Source organism: Capsella rubella, unplaced genomic scaffold, assembly GCF_000375325.1.
Source record: "Capsella rubella cultivar Monte Gargano unplaced genomic scaffold, Caprub1_0 scaffold_4, whole genome shotgun sequence".
In the NCBI taxonomy this organism is placed as follows: domain Eukaryota; kingdom Viridiplantae; phylum Streptophyta; class Magnoliopsida; order Brassicales; family Brassicaceae; genus Capsella; species Capsella rubella.
The window spans coordinates 1,390,616-1,411,241 of record NW_006238920.1 but is presented as its reverse complement, the minus strand read 5'-3'; the positions used below and the strand labels follow the sequence as shown (position 1 = coordinate 1,411,241).

The window sequence follows — 20,626 nt, the reverse complement described above, 5'->3', positions numbered from 1 at the left end:
TTTATGAATTTCTATCACCAATCAAACTATATAAAGACCTGTTAGATATCTCAACAATTAAAATCCATCAACATCAAAACATAAGAAAATATTTACAACACGTTACCATACAAAACAATACTTCATAAACAAAATATGGCCAAGATCAGATGTTTAGATGTTGTTGGTACCATCACAATAATTTTGATGTTGGTCATGGCAGGTTAATCAAGCATTCTTAGTTATTCGAAATGCTTTCTTAGCTAAGTTTTTAACATTTTTATTTGTTTCTAACTTGACTTTTTACTGTGTTGTTTCTTTATGTGTAGAACAAGCAAACGCTATCACCGTTGATGCAGATTGTTATGGACCGTGCACTAACAATTGCCAACAGCTTTGCATTTCAAAAGGTTATAAAGATGGGACTTGTGCAGCTTTTAGAACCAAGTCGAGTTGTTGTTGCAAACCAAGAAAGAAACAAATCTTTGAACAAGCCATGCTCAATTGAACAACTAAACTGTTTTTAGTGTCGTAATTTTTAACTTGTATAATCCTTAAATAAGTATTCCAATAACAAAAGTAAAGAAAATAAATCGATATATATATTTTTTTTTTCACTCATCATGATGCATGCAAAAGGTGTAACAAAGGGTTAAAAATGGATTTAGATACATATTTCCTCTTTTTCATAGTATAAACCTTGGAGTTATTGTATTACTATGACATGCTTGAGCACCTCTCTGCTCGTCACAAAGCTCAAAAATCTGATTCACATGATACTATTCCTCCTCAAATCTCTAATCGAATTCCTCGGTTCTCGCTAAATTCTCATATGCCAAAGCGTGATCCATAGAGTCTTAATTAGAGCTTAGGAAAAGATTTATACTTTATGTTATATGAAATGACTTAAAAAGAAGCTTTAAGCATATCATGAACAACCAAGTCGATAGTTTTTGCTGCGTGAGAACCTTGGCACATATCATCATCAAGTTGTGGTATATGTATATCATTTCCTTTTTCAGATCCTCACAAGTTATGGAGTCAAATTCATTTCCTCAAAAAAAAAAACATAGATTGTTAACGTTCCAATATAGGTGTCATATGTTAACTATGAATGGTTTTTGGATTTAGAACTGATTTAAAAAAAAAAAAAAATTGATGAACTCCCTTGTGGAGACAAGATCTTCCAACATCACATTAGATCCGTTGATATGTCTCGTTCACAACAATCTCAAGTTCCTTGTGATTGAGGATTTGCTTGTATGGAATCCTATGTCAACTTCATTTTTCTTTTTAGTTAATATAAGGACAGTTTGTTTTCTCCTCAAATTGAAACACAGAGAACTCGTATACTTCCTTTATTTCACAAAGAGTGTCATTTTGACATAATTCACACATATTAAAAAATGTATAATTATACATGTTACTTACCCCTATTAAATAACAAATTAATGATTTAAATACAATAAAAATGACTTTTGGGTTTAAAGGTAAATTAAGAAATTTAGTGTAAAAAGATATCGGAATTGTAGAGTAACATTCTTTGTTAAACAATTAAAAAACTATAGAATGACACGTTTTGTGAAACAGAGGGAGTACTAACTCTCTCAACATGAATTATCTTCTATGTTTTGTGCATTTAACATATAGTCTCGCCACAATTCTCTTAATTTCTTAAAAATTCATTACAAAGAATAACAATTCCTAACAATGTAAACGAATTGGACAAGACAATTTTGGACCTTAAATGATATTATGAAAACTATAGATCCAATAACTTAAAAGAGAAAATTAAAGGGATGGAAACATAGGAGAAGCATGGCATATGCAATAAAAATGGTGGTCACAGTATAATCATGCTAAGCACATGAATGCTAATCATTTGGTCTTTCCTTTGCTTATATACTTAACATCACCTAACGCCAAGAACCAATGCAATTGACTAATTCTAACTTATCTTTCACTTTCGGCATTTTAAAATTTTGAGATGGTTTCCAATAATATTCGTAATTATTATCTTATATACAACCAATCATTATATACATTACATTCTTCTTTTGGCTAAATACATTACTTAGTTTTTTTTTTCTGGCTATATATATACATTACTTCGTTACATTATGTAGCGTCGTTATCACTCTTATGCATCATATTCGTGAGTGTGGTTAGGTAAGCTCGTGTTTTACTTAACTTACGAGTTTGTTACATGCAATGCTAGTGTACCACACTACTCATTAGTGCTTCTGGCTTTATTTAACTAAAATTCCCATTTTTTACTTCTATCTCAATTCTTATCTCTTTTTTCCTATAATTTACTAAATTGATAACTCGTGCTAACGCTCGGATGCAATAATGTTAACCCGTTTCATTTAGTCGCCTTCCCTGTAACTTTTTTGAATACATAGAATATATTGGTTTCTTTTTCACTATATTTTTCCTATGGTTACATGAACATGTGTAAATGAATAAGGTTATTATCGGTATACATATACTTATGCATATTTTCTTAAAACACTTAAACTGTGAGTTTGATTTGGTGACTTATATAGAACTTAACCAAAAAATGAAGTAAGGGAAAAAGAAATTGGTTAAGCCGTAAAGGGGAGGAATTATCTTCTCTCCACTTAAGAAGAGTAAGAAGAAAGAAAATTAAAACCTTTTTGAGAACAAAAGATTTTTGTTACGACGATGGAATCCTATGTTGTTCAATACAAAATAAGTCGTTAATTAAGTTAAACGTTTTTTAGACTATTATTTTTCAGTATATATATTATGATCAACTATAAAGTTGTTGAAGCATCTAAAATAAAATTATTTGTGGAGTTTCCAACATTATACATGAATCTATGTTAGATTTCTGCAATTTTGTGTTCCTCCATGTATTAGAATATATATAGTCAAATACAATTCAAGTTTTTTTGTAAGTGTAGTTTTAAGTTTTCAATCCAGTTTTTTTTGGTAAATAAAGACTCAGTTTCTTTTTATTTTTCTTGTTTTTCAACATAAAAATCTAGTTTAATCCTTATTGTTTTAATGTATTGACCAATAAAAATATATAAAATTATTAATAAGTGATAATACAATAAAATTGTTTTCTTAATTATGGTTTGCCTAGTATATCAGCTTAATAGTATAATAAAGGAATACATAAATATATAAAATAATAATAGCGGAATAATCAAATGATCAAATAGCGGGATCAATTTACTAGATATATAAGTTTTTAAAGAAATTATCACAAAATGCTCATTAAAAACTAGTATTAGTAGATTAATGATGGTTAACAAAACAAAAAGTATACTAATGATATTTTTTTAATAACACGCTCGTACAATATAACGGAATCACTTTTCAATATCTAACAAATATGTCAAAATCATAGATCTTGAAATTGTATACCTTTAAACACCTATATATGGTTAGTTAAGGAAACATTGCATAATCTTTTATCTTAAAACCGCTTTTGTATAAATCAACACTTGCAATAGTAACATATTAACATTTGACAAAGTGACCATCACTATCATCATACTATGTTTTGTAGGACCAAATGAATATATAAAAACAACATTTTCTCTTTACGATAACCCAAAACAAATACTAATATAAACACATAAGTTGAAAATTTGAAAAATACCGAAGTCTTGTCAACGATCCAAAATACAACAATCAGAAACAAAAATTCCTCTGTTCTCTTGTTCTTGGTCTATACGAGCTTCAAACACACATAAACAGAAAATACAAAAATTGTTGAAGATAGACAAATTCTTAGGTTTTGATTACTTGTGGATCAAGCCTTCTTCATCGGTCTCTGGTTTCAAGGTCAGACTCTCGAATTTGATTTACTATTTTCTTTTTGTTCTCTCTGTTAACCCTATTTGATGATTTTAACCAAAATTACAAACCCTAATTTTTTCTTTCTTGATTTTTCAATCTGAGAAAAATACACTAAAAATTATGTTTTCTGGAATAGTTTTGGTACGTTTATTGTCAATTCTTGTTTCAATTTCTGACGTTTTATAAAGATTTTTATAATGAAGAAGCCAAGAACAAGTTTAAAAGATTTTTTTTTTTTTTTTGCTGCAGAATTTAATAAAATTCCAAAACAAAAATAGTTTCGATCGATAAAACTTGTCTGCTCTATAAGAAACACAAGTCGTGGTTTCACTTACGAACAAAACAAAAACAATTGTATTCTTCTCACTTCTCACTATAAACAAAAACACATATTTTTAATTTTTTCTCAATCCCAAATTTTATCGTTTCACGAGCTTTATTTTCCCAAGAAAATATATTCAAGTTTTCATTTTATTTTTTTCTCAAATAGTCAAAACATAAACTATATATTAATCACTTTTGCTAATTTTAATCTGCATAATTTTTGTCACTATTAACTGCAAAATATTTTTTTCACAAATTTTAATCTAAGAGTTAGAGAGACACTGATTCTTCTAAACACGTGGTCGTCTTTGTCTCTTCCCATATAGGAAACAGATGAATCTGCTAAAATCTCCATTTTTTTCTTTTGCTAATTGTTTAATTATGAACTCTCATTAGCATTATTATTATAATCAAACCTGTTTTGTTTTCTAAAAATGCTAATAAAAGGAAACTTCTTTTTGTTAACTTTGAGATTTTTTTTTTGATTCTTGATGTGTAAAGAAGAAGAAGAACAAAGGTGAGTCTGTGAAATCTCCATTTAATTTTTTGTTTCTCTCCAGCCCATCCGACCATGGCAGACCCGTGACAATGACACTGAAAATAAGATTTTGTTTTTTTTTCCTTTTCTTGCAAAGTCTTTGATTGAAATCAAGAATATCTCTGAAACTGTGAAAAACAAAAGTGCAGCAAATTAACTCTATTCTAAGTAAGTACTAGTACTACTAGACCATTGAGAGTAATTGTTGTTTTTTAAAGGCATAGGCACAGCTTTCTTATCTCTTTAAGTTACTAGGTCTCAGCTTGTTCTTGTTGTCTCTTTTTCTTTTGGGACCTAACTTGCTTTATTGGTGATTTGAAACTAAGTCAGCTTTGTCCCAAGGACCAAGGATTGTCTTTTTTTTTCAATCTCTATGTCTTGATCTGTTTTGGCTTCTTGATCATAAAAAACACCTAAGATCTCACCTTTTCTTTAAAGGGTTTCTTGATCTGTGTTCTCTGTTGTAAAGATTTAATCTTTATCATCTGGGTTGTCTTTAAAATATATATTCTCTGCTTTTGCTCCATCTTGCTCATCTGGAAGGTATCTTTACTTTTTGGCAGAATATAAAAGAGAGTCTACTACAATGAGCTGCTGAATCAAACCAATGCAAGTTGTTTGAATGGATGTGGTATATGGTTCCAAGAAAGGAGTAATGGCTAAGCAGCAGCAATCGGAAACAGATACTACAAGACCTCCTCTTGTTCCAGCTGAGAAGAACAATGTAGTTTCTCATGTCACGCGGCGTGCTAGAACTATGGAGGTTAGTTCAAGATACAGATCACCGACTCCTACTAAAACTGGGAGGTGTCCTTCACCTAATGTCACGAGGACTGTGTCTTCTCTAAGCTCTCAACCGTTATCGAAAAGAGCGGTTTCAGCGGAAAGGAAACGTAGCCCTTCCACGCCAACTACTCCTTCCACACCGGTTAGTGATGTATCTGTAGATTTATCGGTTTCTTCTAGGAGACTATCTACTGGTCGTTTACCTGAAAGCTTATGGCCTTCTACTATGAGAAGCCTCAGTGTTTCTTTTCAGTCTGATTCAGTCTCAGTTCCTGTTAGTAAGAAGGAGAAACCGCTTGTTACTTCTTCGATTGATCGAACATTGAGACTGTCTTCTTTGAATATAGCTCATAAGCAGCAGAGTGAGACAACCTCTGTCTCGAGGAAACATACTCCCGAGAGGAAAAGAAGTCCACTGAAGGGGAAGAATGTGTCTGCTGGACAATCAGAAAACTCAAAACCTGTGGATAGTTCTCATAGTAAGTTAATAGAACAACATCGATGGCCTAGTCGAATTAGCGGAAAGGTTACTTCAAATCCTATGAATAGAAGCTTCGATCTTGGCGATAAAGCGGTTAGGAGAATGTCACTACCTTTGTCCAATAAAATCTCAAAGCCATTACAGAAATCTTCTAGTGACACAACAAGTTTGTTATCTTGTTATGAAAATGGTGGACAAGAGATTTTGTCTCCAACAACTTCAGAAGATAGTAGTAGTTGTGAATCTCTCAAGCTTTTGTCTGCAAGTTCATTAGATAGAACAACCTTTGCTAGGTTACACCCATTGTCTGCTCCTGGATCACGCACTGCTTCACCGAGCAGGTCCTCATTTTCATCATCATCCTCGAATTCTCGAGGCTTGAGTCCATCAAGAGGAGTGAGTCCCTTGAGAGGATTGAGTCCTTCAAGAGTGGGAAATCTCTCTTGTGTGAGATCATCTACACCGCCACCTAGAGGTGTAAGTCCATCTCGGATAAGACAAACCGCGCAATCCAGTAGCAACACAACCTCGGTTCTTAGCTTCATCGCGGATGTCAAGAAAGGGAAAAAGACAACTTATATAGAAGATGTTCATCAACTGCGCTTGCTCTATAATAGATATACGCAGTGGCGGTTTGCAAATGCTCGAGCTGAGGGAGTAAGCTACATTCAAAGCTTAATTGCTGAGGTAAATCAAATACTCTGTTTGTAACATTGTATTGAGTGTATCTTCCTCTGTTGTAACAATCTTGAGGTTACAGGAAACTCTATACAATGTCTGGCAAGCAACATCAGACCTACGAGATCATGTGACGAACCAAAGAATTTGTCTCCAACAGATGAAACTAGAAATCAAGCTTGAATCCATTTTAAATGATCAGGTATACATATATATCTTCACTTTCTCGTGTGTTCATCAGATTATCATCCTCATGGTCTAAAGGTATCCTCATAAGTATTTGTGCAGATGAATTGCCTTGAAGATTGGGAAACACTTGAGAGAGAACACGTCAGTTCTTTATCTGGTGCCATTGAGGACTTGGAAGCAAATACTCTCAGGCTTCCACTAACCGGAGGAACAAAGGTATAGTTTCACCTTTCCACTGAATGATAGAAAAGACCAAGAATCGAGTTATGATTTAGTAAAGCTCTTGTGAATCACAGGCGGATCTTGGATCTTTGAAGTTGGCTATGTCCTCAGCTCTTGATGTTATGCAGAGTATGGGATCATCCATCTGGTCATTACACTCGCAGATGGAGGAGACGAATAAGGTTATTTCAGATCTCGCTGGTGTAGTTACAAAAGAGAACTTTTTGCTTGACAAATGTGAAGATCTCTTGGCATCAACTGCAGTCATGGAGGTAAACAAAATCAAACACAAATCCAAGAATCTATGGTTCAACTTCAACACGTTAACCCGAGTTTATTCATTGTGTGAAACAGATAGAAGAGAGTAGCCTCAAGACCCATCTGATACAAAAGAAGCAAGAAGAAGAAGTAAGAGATGATGCAGGGTCTCCACTGTTGCCATTGAGCAAGTTTCCATGGCCATAACAACAACACACTTCAAAGAATGACTTGTAAATTGCTCTTTCTGGCTCGCATTTTCTTCTGCCATCATCATCTTTTTCCATTTTGTCTTTTACTTGTAGGAAAAAGATGTGAAGAAGATTAAAGAAAAATCAATGAAGAAAATGCAATTTAAATATTCACATGTAATCTCAGTTAGTTTTTAATGGTCAGTGCTAGAATAGCTATTAATAAATTCACAAAATAGTAAATCTAAATATTATTGGAACGTCGATCAGAGTTTTTATATAGTTTCAGTCATAGAAGCAATCAAGTTATAAGCTTCGTTTGTTAAAAAGGTACAATTCTGTATGAATCAACTATGCTGAGAAGTTATTATACAAAAATGATTAGAGAAATGATCTACAAAGAAAGAACATCATTCAAATAGGACTAACTCTATCTGTTATACAGCTCTTGCCTCTCTTGAGACATGGTAGAAAAGTAAATATACAAAACTTTACTTTAGCTCTCAAAAACCTTACCACAAGATTTAAACTTCAGATTCGACCTGTAGAGCTGTTATTTCTGCAGCCGGTTCAGCGGTTATTTCTGCAGCCGGTTCAGCCGTTATTTCTGCAGCCGAAACTTCGACTTCCACTTGTTTTTTCTTCTTTCTAGAGGCTGGTTCTTGTGGTTTCTTAATCATTTCCTTGTTTGGTACCAAGATAATGAACAAGTTTCTGTCCCTAAAGTTTTTGCTCTCTTCAGTCGCAAGCTACAGATGCGGGCCAAGTTTCGGTGACTATTCATTTCAGACAGTTTGCATTTATAAGGAACAAGAGGAGAAAAAACATGTTACCTCCCCTATTTCGGTTTGAAAACGTCTGAGGAGTTCAATAGCGATATTTCTGAACTCGTTTTCTCGTCCTTTCATGCTCACAATCACCTTAACCTGTGCACATTAAAAGAAATGCATTAGCAAAATACATTCAGATTGGCCAGAACTCTTGCAGCTTATGAAGAATATGAATAACCTTGTCACCATCTTGCAAGAACTTTTGGGCAGCCCTTAGACGAACGGAATAATCATGCTGATCAATGTTATAACTGTTGGAAAATAAAGTGGTAACATTTTGATAAGATTCAGTTCTGAAAACCATTTGCAACATCACAAACAAACAAAAAACAAACGCCTTACCCCATTTTAAGCTCCTTTAAGTCCATGCGAGTGGCTGAGATGAAGAAACACAAGAAAAAAATACATAAGCTGATAAGCATATCATCTCCAACTTTGAAACTAAGAAGGAGGAGAACAGTCAATACTTTTCTTTTGCTGATCTTTTTTCTTCTTTTGCTGTTCATATCTGTATTTACTGTTAACCCAAAGAAGAAAGCACCATTACTAATAGTTCTGTGCATTTCGGTATACATATAAGAAGCCATTTCAATAAAAATTTAGCTACTCACCTGTAATCCATCATTTTAACAACAGGAGGATCTGCATCAGGCGATAATATCACCTGAAAACCAACACAATCTATCAGTTATAGTTGGTTCGTTTAGTCACAGTAGAGTCTTGGTTTAGCTTAACTAATCTGTGACTACTGACTAGTATAACGATACAAACACTCTTCTTCTTCAATAAGAGAATAACATAAATCTTTCACAATTCTTATCCAAATTCCGTTATTCTATACAGTACCAGAGCATGTTCGATTCTAGCGAAGTCTTCCATCTATTGCTTAATTTCACCAAATATTCGCACATTCAATTGTCGAATATCAAACCAAAAACATTGCAAATACCCAAAAAGCTTAATGTATCAACAAGAGAGAACATTTGCAATGGAAACACATACCAGATCAAGCTCAGCATCGTCAGCCATTCGAACAGCTTCATCTTTAGATACTAAACCAAGCTAAAGAAACCAAAAACAAACTGGGAAACTTATGAGTCTATTTTTGCAAAATCACAAAGCTGTAATCTTATACTAATCTCAAGAAATTGAATCACATTTACCATGTTTTGTTGTCCATCGATAAGCCTAACAGTAGCTGACCTACTCAAACAACACAACACCATTCAAAAACTCGAATCACACAAGAAATTTCAAAATCCCAATTCGACTACATAAACCTCATTACCTAATTGAGGCGATATCAAGGGCTTCATCAACTTCGGCTTCTTTAGGCCTACCTCGCCTCGAGTCTCCTCCAGAGAAACGATAACCTCCACCACCACCTCCGAAGCGGCAAGTTACGGTGAATCCACGGCGAGGAGAAGGCGTGAGATTAGCGAAAGACAGTTCGGTTTTGGAGAGACGAAGACCACAGAGCTTAGAATCGACTGAGAATGGTGAATAAGAAGACAACGTTTTGGTGATTCCGGAGAAAACGGCGTTGAATCCGACGGTGCTGGTAATCCCAGCCATGGCGCTTCTTCTTCACTCAAAGAGGTTTCAAACCATGGCATCTGCACGAAGCTCTTATCCAGAAGAAAAAAAAAAAAACGCAACGAAATTGAAACTACGTCGTTTCGTAAGTTAGTGTTGGAAACGAAACGACGGTGTTTTGTTAATGGGCTTACTATTTGGTTAGGGCCCAATATTATTGAAGCAACCGGACATAAACTTTTAACAAATAACTGTTCCTTAGTATTACGACAGGATTAGAGATTGTGTGACATTAAACTATAATCTCATTCATGTGAAAATCCATATTTGCCCCTCTTATTACTGTTTAATTTTTAGAAAAATCATATTCCTTTAAAGGGAGAAAAATACAACCTTATTTATTTTTTCGCAAATGAATATAATATTTGTAAAAGTTTTCAAAAATTATAATCTCATAAATCAGTTTTATTTTTGGAGTTACATAAAAATTCACGAACATAAAAGTTAAATGTTCAAATTAATTAATAACTATAGAGAAAATCTTTGAATATTAATTGAATTTTACAGTTTTTACTCATGCCAGACCCATGCCAAAATCACTTCTAATCATGCAACAAATATATAAATTAAAAGTAGATTTGATTTTTGATAACAATAAATAAAAATACAACAAATTAAAGTCAATAATAAATACAATATCTTAAAAGATTTTCTATCAAATTCTTAATTTTTTCCCCCAAAAACAAAATAGTTTTATTATTTATGAATGATAAATAAAGGATATTTTCGTAATTAGCAGATAATTAACACGTGAGAAATAAAGGAAAATAACAAAAAAAACAAAAAAAGGAAATTAGGGCAGAAAACACACAGAACACAACTTCATCAAAGAAAAAGGAATTGGAAAGTGATATTATCTTCTCCACCGTCAATATACACAAATATATAACTCACATATATATATATACACTATATAGCTCTCTCTCTCTATCTATCTGCACCAAGAAATTTTACTTTTTTATTTTATTTTTATTCAATCCTCCTCATCGCGAAAACAAGAAAATCAGAGTAATGCAACCACAAGGTGAACCATCGGGTTTAAGCTTGAGACCCGGCGGTGGTGGTGGCGGCGGCGGAAAGAGGCTTTTCGTCCCTCGTTTTAGCTCCTCTTCATCCTTTGATCTTACCAATGGCGGTACCGGAGAAACCCTTATTCCCGTCAAGGTAAATAAAAACACGAACAAATCACAATCCTCTGTTTTTTTTTTCTCTTCCCCTACGTTCAAATTTGATTTCATGGGTTTGTTAAGAGAAGGTGTATAATTGAAGGGTTTGATTCGTTTTCGTGATTATGAATCGAATTATGAAAAAAGATTGGATCTTTAGGTTTTTTTTTTTGACGATTGTTAAAATTTTTGATTATATGGACAAAGATTGATACTTTATGTTGTGTAATTGAAATTTTTTGTTTTTTGTAGAGAGAAAATTCTGGTGAACGTTTGCGGTTTACACGAGACCAGTTGCTTCAGGTCAAACAGGTATTAAACTTTAAACTCTGTTTCTGATGTTAGCATTGGCTTTGTTTCTGTTCTTGATGATCTAATCATTCATCGTTATGTTTCTTTATAGGAGTCGGCTCAAGTCTCTGATGAAATCTTGAGACGCTGTAAGGAAATCTCAGCTGAGCTTTTTGGAGAAGAGCATAGTTGGGGGAATCGTGTAGCCGAGAGTAAAGTGAGTGTATATGTGTGTGATTGTTCTGTTTTGCATTGTTTCATACTTTTTAAAGAATCTGTTTTTCTAATATCACATTCTTTGTTTTGGTCTTATCAGCCAGCAAATCAACCTCAGAATCGTTATACCGAGCGTGATAACCGTGACTGGCATAGTCGTGCGCCGGTTCCAGCCTCTGGTGGTAAAGAATGGATTAGGGACGACGCTAAAAATACATCGCAAGGGGTAAGTTTTCGTCACTTGTTATGTGTTGGCATATTGTTAACTTACTAAGTTTCTCTTCTTGCTAACATGATCATCTTGTGTAACAGTCTGGTCCTGCTCCTGTGCTGCTTAAAGCAGAGGTCGCGTGGTCAGCTAAAAGAGGAGCTCTTTCAGATAAAGACCGAGTTCTCAAGAACGTGAAAGGGTAAATATTATATTTCTCAGCTTTTGTCCTTGAAGTTAGTTGTGATGTATGTTTGGACTGATTCGTTACAACTTTGATCTGATGCAGTATTCTGAACAAGCTTACTCCGGAGAAGTATGAGGTTCTTAAAGGTCAATTGATTGACTCTGGCATCACCTCTGCTGATATCTTAAAGGTTTGTTTTTGATTCCTGATTTCTGCTGTTTTGTAGTTCTCTCTTCATGGTATTGACTTGCTCTTACCTTTGATTGCAGGGTGTGATACAGCTAATCTTTGAGAATGCTATACTGCAGCCTACGTTCTGCGAGATGTACGCTCTTTTGTGTTATGATATTAACGGAAAGCTCCCTTCGTTTCCGGCTGAGGAACCTGGTGGCAAAGAGTTAAACTTTAAAAGAGTCCTTTTAAATAACTGCCAAGAGGCATTTGAGGGTTCGGGCAAATTGAAGGAAGAAATTAGACAGATGACTAATCCAGACCAAGAAATGGAAAGAATGGATAAGGAGAAGATGGTGAAGCTCCGGACACTTGGAAATATTCGTCTTATTGGAGAACTTCTGAAGCAAAAGATGGTGCCTGAGAAGATAGTTCATCATATTGTCCAAGTATGTATGAGTATGACCCCTTCTTGTTTATTATAGTATTCATATATTGTTTCCTTAAAGGCTCATTGAACTTAAAATATTGTAACACAGGAGCTTTTAGGAGAAGACAGTAAAGCTTGCCCAGGAGAGGGAGATGTTGAAGCTCTATGCCAATTTTTTATAACTATTGGGAAACAACTTGATGAGAACCCACGATCTCGAGGTACAAATGAGATGTACTTTGGTCGGTTGAAGGATCTAGCAAAGCACCCTCAGCTAGAGCTGCGTCTTAGATTTATGGTCCAAAATGTTATTGATCTTCGAGGTAACAAATGGGTACCGAGGCGTGAGGAGGTAAGATTTTATCATTCCATCTCAAACCTTTAAATACTAGTCTTTAGTTCTCTCGAGCCATGCTTACACGTTGTTTACTATGTAAAATGGCAGGTGAAAGCAAAGAAGATCACTGAAATCCATTCCGAGGCAGAGAGGAATCTTGGGTTGCGTCCTGGTGCGATGGCAAATATGAGAAACAACAACAATAACCGTGCTGCGGTTTCTGGTGCAGCAGACAGTATTGGCTCTGGAAATATCCTTGGCCGTCCTGGTTTTGGAGGAATGATGCCTGGCATGCCGGGAATTATGAAGATGCCTATGGATGATGGCGGCTGGGAAATACAACGGACACGGTCCATGCCGAGAGGGAACAGACAAACAGTGCAGCAGCCTGGTGCACGTGTTCAGCCTCCTCCTGCTTTCAACAAGTCAGTTTCAGTCAACTCAAGGCTTCTTCCTCAGGGCTCTGGAGACCTTCTTAATGGCGGTGGTAGAAGTGCTCTTTTGCAAGGTAACGGTTCTACCTTAGCTCCTCAAGCCTCTAAACCCATTCCAACTGTAGAGAAGCAGCTACCACGGTCTCAACCTCAGCCACAGCCACAGCCACAGGCGGCTCCTCTGGCTAATAGCCTGAACGCAGGAGAGCTTGAAAGAAAAACCAAGTCGCTTCTTGAAGAATATTTCAATGTCCGTTTACTGGACGAGGCAATGCAATGTGTTGAGGAACTGAAATCTCCATCTTACCACCCGGAGCTCGTCAAGGAAGCAATCTCACTCGGTCTAGAGAAAAACCCTCCGTTGGTCGAACCAATAGCCAAACTCTTGAAACATCTGATCTCCAAGAACGTGCTGACATGTGAAGACTTAGGAGCGGGTTGTTTGCTCTACGGTTCAATGTTGGACGACATTGGAATCGATCTGCCAAAAGCACCAAACAGCTTTGGAGAGATCTTAGGGGAGTTGGTATCAGCTAAAGTCTCGGATGTCAAGCTTGTGAGAGAGGTTCTAAAGAAGATGGAAGATGATTGGTTCAGAAAAACCGTGCTTGATGCAGTAATAAAGAGTGTTGGCGAGACTCCATCAACATCGCAGGCGGAGGAGCTCGAGGCTTGCCGGAGTCTGCTTTAAAAGATATATTGGTTCTCCATGGCGAAGTCTTAACTTGAGAGAGTAGTCTGAATCAATTTTTTGTTATAAAGGTTTTTGAGTTAATATTTATATATACTCGGAAGATTTGGTTCAGTTTTGTTTTACTTCTCTTATATACTTTTTTCGTTCATCTTGAGTTTTGAAACATTTCAGGGTGAGAAAAGATAAAAAAAAAGGTTACATTTTTCATATGATTTCTTCGTTAGAGTAACGTTATGTGGCAAGCACGAATTAGTGACGAAGATTCAATTAAAACCTTCAATCAAATACAACAACTTAGAAGATGCCTTTAATCCAATTCCTATCAATATCATCGTTGAAACTTGAAACAACCTTAGATATATAAATAATAACTTGTATAATGATTGTACCATTACCCAATTACAAAAATAATATTTTGTCGAGTCAACCTTTGTGAAAACCATTGAATCATTTGTTTTTCTATAAGAGTGGAGGTCCAAAGAGTTTGAAAAATGCTAAAACTTGAACATTTCAATGGTTGTTGGTAAAAGTGGATATATATATATATATATATATATATACGTTGTACAAATAGTAACGAAATGTAATCCTTAAAAAAATATGATTGATGCAGCCTGCACGGTCCAGTGGTAAGGGAGAATTGGAAAAAGTTGAAAGGAACTAACCCTCGATCCACCCTGTAATTAAAAGTCATTGTTGTGTGGGAAGTCTGTACACCCAACTGATTTATTTGGTAGTCAGAAATGCGGATAGACAGTATGGTAGCCTTTTAAGGAGAAGTCCACTTAGAAGCATTTCGGTGTGTTTCTATCGGGGCTGACCGGATCAGCTGATAGGATTTATCAAAAAAAAAAAAAGTGATTCATGCAACTCACAATTACTCGAATAACCGAAAAAAACTCTTATGTGTTGCAGATCATATTAACTATATCACAAAATGTGTAATCCTTAAATAAATTATGATTCATGCCACTCATCACAACTCGAAAAACTATAAAATGTTAGCTGTATAATTGAGTTGAGTTGTATTATCTGTGTGTTTTTAACAAAGAAGGTCAACTCATGAAGTACCTACGAGTACTCGAAGGAATTATAAATTCGCATCACTCGTTGACACAATTAGACATTTTTCACAAAACTTCATTACAGAAAACAGATTCAAATACATTTTCTTGAATTAGGTATATAAGTTCAAAACGCAAATGAGATCATCTTCACTCGTTTGTTGCTCCTTGATCATCTTCTTGCTAATCATTCAATCTCATCTGATTCTATCAGACCACAATGATGATAGGAAACTTGTGGAACACGGCGCCGGATACAAGAACAACAATCTTCACGTTTTCGTTAAGAGAAGAGGGATTATTCCTATCTTCATCCCATCATCATCCAATCTTCTATCTCCTCTATTGAACTTATGTAGTTTTGGAATTTGTCTTCTTAGTAGTTATGTGCTCTTGATTTTGTTCCCGTTCTAAGTATTAATACTAAATCTTGGTTGCAAAAGCAAGTTATATATTTTCAAAAGTGAGCGAGTGTCTTCGAATCTTGTGGTATGTATTGTGTAAATTCATTCACAAAGCTTTGCATTCTTTAATCTATGTTTTGTGTACGTACGCCATAATTTTTCAAAGTAGAATTGTGTTTAATCTCTCTAACCGCACTAAAACATATTGTGTTTATTTGGCAAAGTAAAATTGTGTTAATCTCTCTAATCACAAATTTTAAAACGCTTGATTTTCATGTCAAGGCGCAAACCCGCTATTCAAGCTTTCTATTCCGTTGAGATCAGCCTTTCTATATGGTACCGATTTCTCCTATTAACCATGAGAAGAACAAAAATAAATAAATAAAAAGAACAATGTGGAACGGAATAAATAATATTTTCTTAAATCATGGCTCCGAATGATAATCATACCGTACTACAAAACCGCACCGCAACAGAGCTGTAATAGTGTCAAAATATCTGCATATACATATATATCTATGTATTTTTGTTACTATTTGAACCGCACCGCACTTTTTCCGCAGTGAAAAACGCAGTTACCATTCGGAGCCATGGTTAAAATTTGAGGAATACATAGGGATATCACATTCTTCCTCATTTTTTTTCTAATTCATGGTTACCAATTGAAGCCATATATAGAAGTAGATAATTTGATTGATTGATTAAGATCTGTTTATGGTTTTGGTTTTTGGTTTTCCAGATTGATATTAGTTTTAGTTTTTTATAATTTTCTGGTTTATTTGGATTTTAATTTAAAATCTAACTAGATTCGGACCCGCGCTACAGCGCGGGGGAAAATTACCGGGTTTTTAATCCTTTGTACGTTGCGGGATAATTTATTTGTGTTTGCTTTACTTTATTTTGATTATTAATTAAATTCTATCATTTTTAGATTGTATTTTTGTGTTGGTTTCGAATATGTTTAAAATTATTTAAATTGTATGATTTTAGTTGGATTGTTAATTTTAGAACAATATGTGACATATATACATGTATAAATATTATACTATGAATCATTTTTAAAGTTTGGGGATTGACCCGCGGTACACCGCATAATCATAAATACATGATTTTAACTTGGATCTTTCATGCAGTTTTGTAGAATTGCAAATATCTAGAATAAACAAATAAAGAGCCAATGATTTCTTATTTCTTATCGTGTTAAAATGTAAAATATGTGTTTATGTTACAATTTTCTGGTAGCAGAAACTTATTTATATAGATAATATTTTCTTAGAGTTAGGTTAGCGTTGAAAAAAAGATTAGCTTTATAATCAAGCCAGAAATTCGAAACTATTGCCAAATAAATATATTAAAGATGGTTGAAAATGAATTATCCCGTAATTGGTGTGAAGATCATAGTTAATATAGGAGAAAACTATACATCTAAATATTAATATAAGATATTTAAGGAACATTTTGTTTTGAAATATTATGGATAATTTGATAAATATTTTATATTTAATTTATATTTCTGATTTTTAGGTTAATTTGTTAAACCAATATACAAAATCATACATTAATGTATTTTTCCTTAAACAAATTAAGATTAATGTACTTTCCAAAACCGATATTGATGGTTTAATTTGGTAGATTTCGAAATAATATATATGGAAACTGGTATTTAATATCTTTAAATTTTTAGTAAGATCCAATTGAAAAATTTCGGGTTAATTTTTTAAAAAAACCCGACGCAATAAACTTTTGTACTTCTGTTTTACTATAGTAGGGATAAATAAGAACCAAACCCTAAAAGAAAATAACAAATTCGCTTTTGATAAACTAAAAGATGGTGGTGGACGACAACTTCACCGCCGACGTAAGAGTCCCAAGTTCCCGATACGATCGCGAAATCGAACGAGGAGTAGACTTAATCAGCTCTCTACCCGATGAGATCATCCAACACATCCTCGCCTTTGTTCCGACCAAAGAAGCCATCACAACGTCCCTCTTGTCCAAACGATGGAGGTATGTTTGGTACAATACACCTTCCCTCTCCTTCGATGGTAACACATTAGAGAAGATGGCTTCTTCGTTAAACAAAATCCAAAATATTTACACAGCTATCAAGATGATAGATTTGAACATCCGAACCGGCATGATCCATCATATACCACAACTTAACAGTTGGATCGAGTTGGCCATGTCCCGTAACGTGGAGACTATGTCTTTGGCAATGATGGATGCTAATCTTGAAAAATATGATATTCCTGAGTTCTTCTATACCAATACCTCTGTCAAGCAACTCAGCTTTGAGTTTTACTTTGCTGATATGATACCTAAACGGTCTGTGTCTTGGACATCGTTGAAGAAGCTGAAGTTGAGTTGTTGTAGACTCTCTGATGAATCCTTGGCTAAGTTATTATCTGGTTGCCCTGTCCTGGAAAGCTTAACGTTGAGTTTATGTATTGAACTGAAGGTTCTTGATCTGAGCAAGTCGCTGCGTCTGAGGACATTACAAGTTGTCCGCTACTGTTGGGGTACAGATCCAATGCTGATTGTGGCACCACATATACATCGTCTCGTATTGAGAAACTCTCAGTTTCCTTGTACTTTAGTCGATGTCTCGTCTTTGATCGAAGCTAGAGTGAACTATCGCTTTGACTTATATAAAAGAACCTTGGAAGATGATTTGCTTCATCTCATGATGCTAGAAAAGCTTCAAAACGTAGAGAAACTTACCATTGGGGCAGACTTACTTCACGTATGTTTTGGATTTTTAGTTTGGTTGCTTTAGCCAACATGGTGTACATAGTTTCACTATTTTACTATCTTTTTCAATGTGTGCCTTTGTATTAGGTGTTATCGTTAGGGGAGCTTCGTGGTAATCGTTTTCCGATGTTCAAGGTCAAAGCTTTGACGATTGAGACAACGATGTTTCAGTTTGTAATCCCTCCTGCTATAGAACGACTGTTACAAAACTCACCTGATCTAAAGAAGCTAACAATACACACAAGAACTTACGACACCGCGCTGGTATATATTTATCATAAACCTTTTTCTTTATTTTTTTCTTGACCATTCTAACCATTCTTAAGTTTGGAAAATCCATGAATCAGGGGGAAAAGATTAATAGCCAGTTGGATCAATGCTTGCAATCAAAAGATAGCATCTTTCAGAACATGTCCTGTTGGGATAAAGAGTCACAGCAGGTGGCTTCGTTCGTTGAACCTTTGGTGAAAGAGGCAAAGAGATTAGAGAAAATGATCATACACTTGGAAGACCGTTACCTTAAAGCAAGAGGGTTTCAAAATCTGGTTCACACACTTTCTCACAACAAAGATGTCTCCAACATTGTGTTATCAACCGAGCCGACAAGATCAGATAAGTGCGGGATCATAGGTTTGTTTCAAATGTCTTGAATCTCAATGAATACTTTTACATTGATCCTCTTTTAAAACATACACTAGATGAACGCAATTCTTTTGTTTTTTCTTTCAAAGTATCGAAGTTCTGAAAATGGATTGATCCGTGGCATATTTTTCGCTAACCTAGCTTTATATGAAGACTATTAAGCCTGCGAAAATACGCGGATATATGAAATATATGTTGAATTTTACTATGAGTTGTCACAAACACATCTAGATGCTTCATGTTTATAAGCAATATACAAATGTTCTCGAGAGCAATGAATGAATCAGAATCACAAGATCAAGCGACATAGTAGATTGGGCGTCTGTATTCATCAAAGTACTCATCTCGGTGCAAGAACAAAATTGCGTAAATCGCGTATATGATCCCAGGTAGGTAGCCTAAGCAAGTGAGTACCAAACAAATGAAGAACTCAACCTACAAATTAAACACACAAAAACAAAGCAAAACAAACAAATCACAATTTAGGGGAGAAAAAGAAAAATCTAAATTTTATATCCTAGTCCCTTCATTAGTGTTTCTTTACAGGAAACCACCACAATTATATTTTCGGTAATTCGTCTCCAATCAAAACATCATATTATAGATTGGTTCCCGTAAACCGGAATCGTAACCAAATTCAATTTCAATAACCGCAATCAAACCAGCTTCTAGTATCGTGATTCGATTTTTAGAGATCTCAATTCGAATTAGATGAAGCTAAGAGAGATCGAACTTACAGTACAGCAGCCATGCCTGAGACAAACTCCAACAGGAGGAAGAAGGATTGCGATTAAGATCTCGCAGCAGAGCTCGCAACTACTCGCCATTGATTATTCACAAGAGATGAGATCAGATTTGAAGAAGAAGAAGAGAGAAGATTCACGAAACAAATATAGGTTTTAAAGTCGTTGGGGGTAACAGCGAACGTCAAATCTAAGATACAGAGTGTAAGCGAGATCTACACCGTTCATTTTCAGGGATTTTTATATCCAACGGAACAGTTTGATGTTTTTGAGTTCTGGCGTCATCTTGTTGGTTGACTCATGGTAGCTTGTGTACGACGTCTGACACTAGATTCTGTCTAGATTTCCACGGATATATGATATTTGCGGCACTAGATTAGTTTTTAATTTTATAAGAAATATTATTAGAATTTATTTATTTAGTTTTTTAATACAACATTTGTGGAAATAAATGGTTTTAGAGTAATGTATAAGAGTTCAGTTGAAAAAATAATAATGATAAAAGAGTAATGTATAAGATGTGAGTCAATTAATTTACTGTATTTTAGGTAAATTATTTGTGTGGATAGATAATTTTTTTTTATAATTTCTTAGTTAATACATAGTTTTCTAAATAAATTCCAATTTACTACTAGATTTTTTAAAATAATTTTTATAACAAAATTTAAATGTGTTTGACAATATAATTAAAATAATCAAAATATCAAAGAAGTCATCAATAATAATTGTTAAGAATAGTTTTTAATCATATATTATAGAGTTAAAAATAGAGAACTACACATTAGAGACAGTGTAAACTCTTAATGAACATGATTATGTTTTTTACCAGATGAAAACTACTATATCTGAAAAAAAGAATTCAAGAAATCTAAACTGACGGAACAAGAACGAAAAAAGATCAAACCATATATATATATACTAAGCCAACCTCCATTAAAGATAAAAGAAGCTAAGTCCATATAATTTTGTTCCAAAATAT

General features: G+C 34.5%; 6 protein-coding genes across 10 annotated transcripts; 4 read left to right on the top strand and 2 right to left on the bottom strand.

Annotated features, from left to right (window-relative positions):
* The first annotated feature begins 135 nt into the window (after positions 1–135).
* LOC17889442 (defensin-like protein 75) lies at positions 136–487 on the top strand. The gene is made up of 2 exons (XM_006295520.1): positions 136–202; positions 309–487. The coding sequence occupies exons 1-2, from the start codon at positions 136–138 to the stop codon at positions 485–487; spliced, it is 246 nt and encodes an 81-aa protein (XP_006295582.1).
* Positions 488–3,640: 3,153 nt separating this feature from the next.
* LOC17890355 (QWRF motif-containing protein 4) lies at positions 3,641–7,723 on the top strand. 5 transcript variants are annotated; one of them, XM_023784695.1, is made up of 6 exons: positions 3,641–3,801; positions 5,242–6,632; positions 6,706–6,825; positions 6,912–7,028; positions 7,109–7,306; positions 7,389–7,723. In XM_023784695.1, the coding sequence occupies exons 2-6, from the start codon at positions 5,301–5,303 to the stop codon at positions 7,497–7,499; spliced, it is 1,878 nt and encodes a 625-aa protein (XP_023640463.1). In that variant the 5' UTR covers positions 3,641–3,801; positions 5,242–5,300; the 3' UTR covers positions 7,500–7,723. The 5 variants fall into 5 exon arrangements, with proteins under 5 accessions (XP_023640463.1, XP_023640464.1, XP_023640466.1 ...); XM_023784696.1 differs by lacking the exon at positions 3,641–3,801 and adding an exon at positions 4,616–4,657; XM_023784698.1 differs by lacking the exon at positions 3,641–3,801 and adding an exon at positions 4,780–4,846.
* Positions 7,724–7,775: 52 nt separating this feature from the next.
* On the bottom strand, positions 7,776–9,936 carry LOC17890373 (translation initiation factor IF3-2, chloroplastic). Its single transcript, XM_006294614.2, has 9 exons — positions 9,602–9,936; positions 9,477–9,516; positions 9,316–9,375; positions 8,925–8,977; positions 8,781–8,830; positions 8,656–8,689; positions 8,492–8,564; positions 8,317–8,409; positions 7,776–8,232 (listed from the first exon to the last, which is right to left on the bottom strand). The coding sequence occupies exons 1-9, from the start codon at positions 9,886–9,888 to the stop codon at positions 8,008–8,010; spliced, it is 915 nt and encodes a 304-aa protein (XP_006294676.1). The 5' UTR covers positions 9,889–9,936; the 3' UTR covers positions 7,776–8,007.
* A 908-nt stretch (positions 9,937–10,844) lies between these two features.
* On the top strand, positions 10,845–14,250 carry LOC17888345 (eukaryotic translation initiation factor). Its single transcript, XM_006293658.2, has 9 exons — positions 10,845–11,073; positions 11,328–11,387; positions 11,479–11,583; positions 11,683–11,808; positions 11,895–11,992; positions 12,080–12,167; positions 12,247–12,597; positions 12,688–12,930; positions 13,024–14,250. Exons 1-9 carry the CDS (start codon positions 10,921–10,923, stop codon positions 14,038–14,040), a joined length of 2,241 nt encoding a protein of 746 aa, XP_006293720.2. The 5' UTR covers positions 10,845–10,920; the 3' UTR covers positions 14,041–14,250.
* Positions 14,251–17,339: 3,089 nt separating this feature from the next.
* On the top strand, positions 17,340–18,912 carry LOC17888923 (putative F-box/LRR-repeat protein At3g18150). The gene is made up of 5 exons (XM_023783789.1): positions 17,340–17,522; positions 17,574–17,937; positions 18,037–18,254; positions 18,350–18,526; positions 18,610–18,912. Exons 1-5 carry the CDS (start codon positions 17,340–17,342, stop codon positions 18,910–18,912), a joined length of 1,245 nt encoding a protein of 414 aa, XP_023639557.1.
* Positions 18,913–19,064: 152 nt separating this feature from the next.
* On the bottom strand, positions 19,065–19,803 carry LOC17887848 (UPF0057 membrane protein At2g24040). Its single transcript, XM_006295299.2, has 2 exons — positions 19,642–19,803; positions 19,065–19,339 (listed from the first exon to the last, which is right to left on the bottom strand). Exons 1-2 carry the CDS (start codon positions 19,729–19,731, stop codon positions 19,202–19,204), a joined length of 228 nt encoding a protein of 75 aa, XP_006295361.1. The 5' UTR covers positions 19,732–19,803; the 3' UTR covers positions 19,065–19,201.
* Positions 19,804–20,626: the final 823 nt, after the last annotated feature.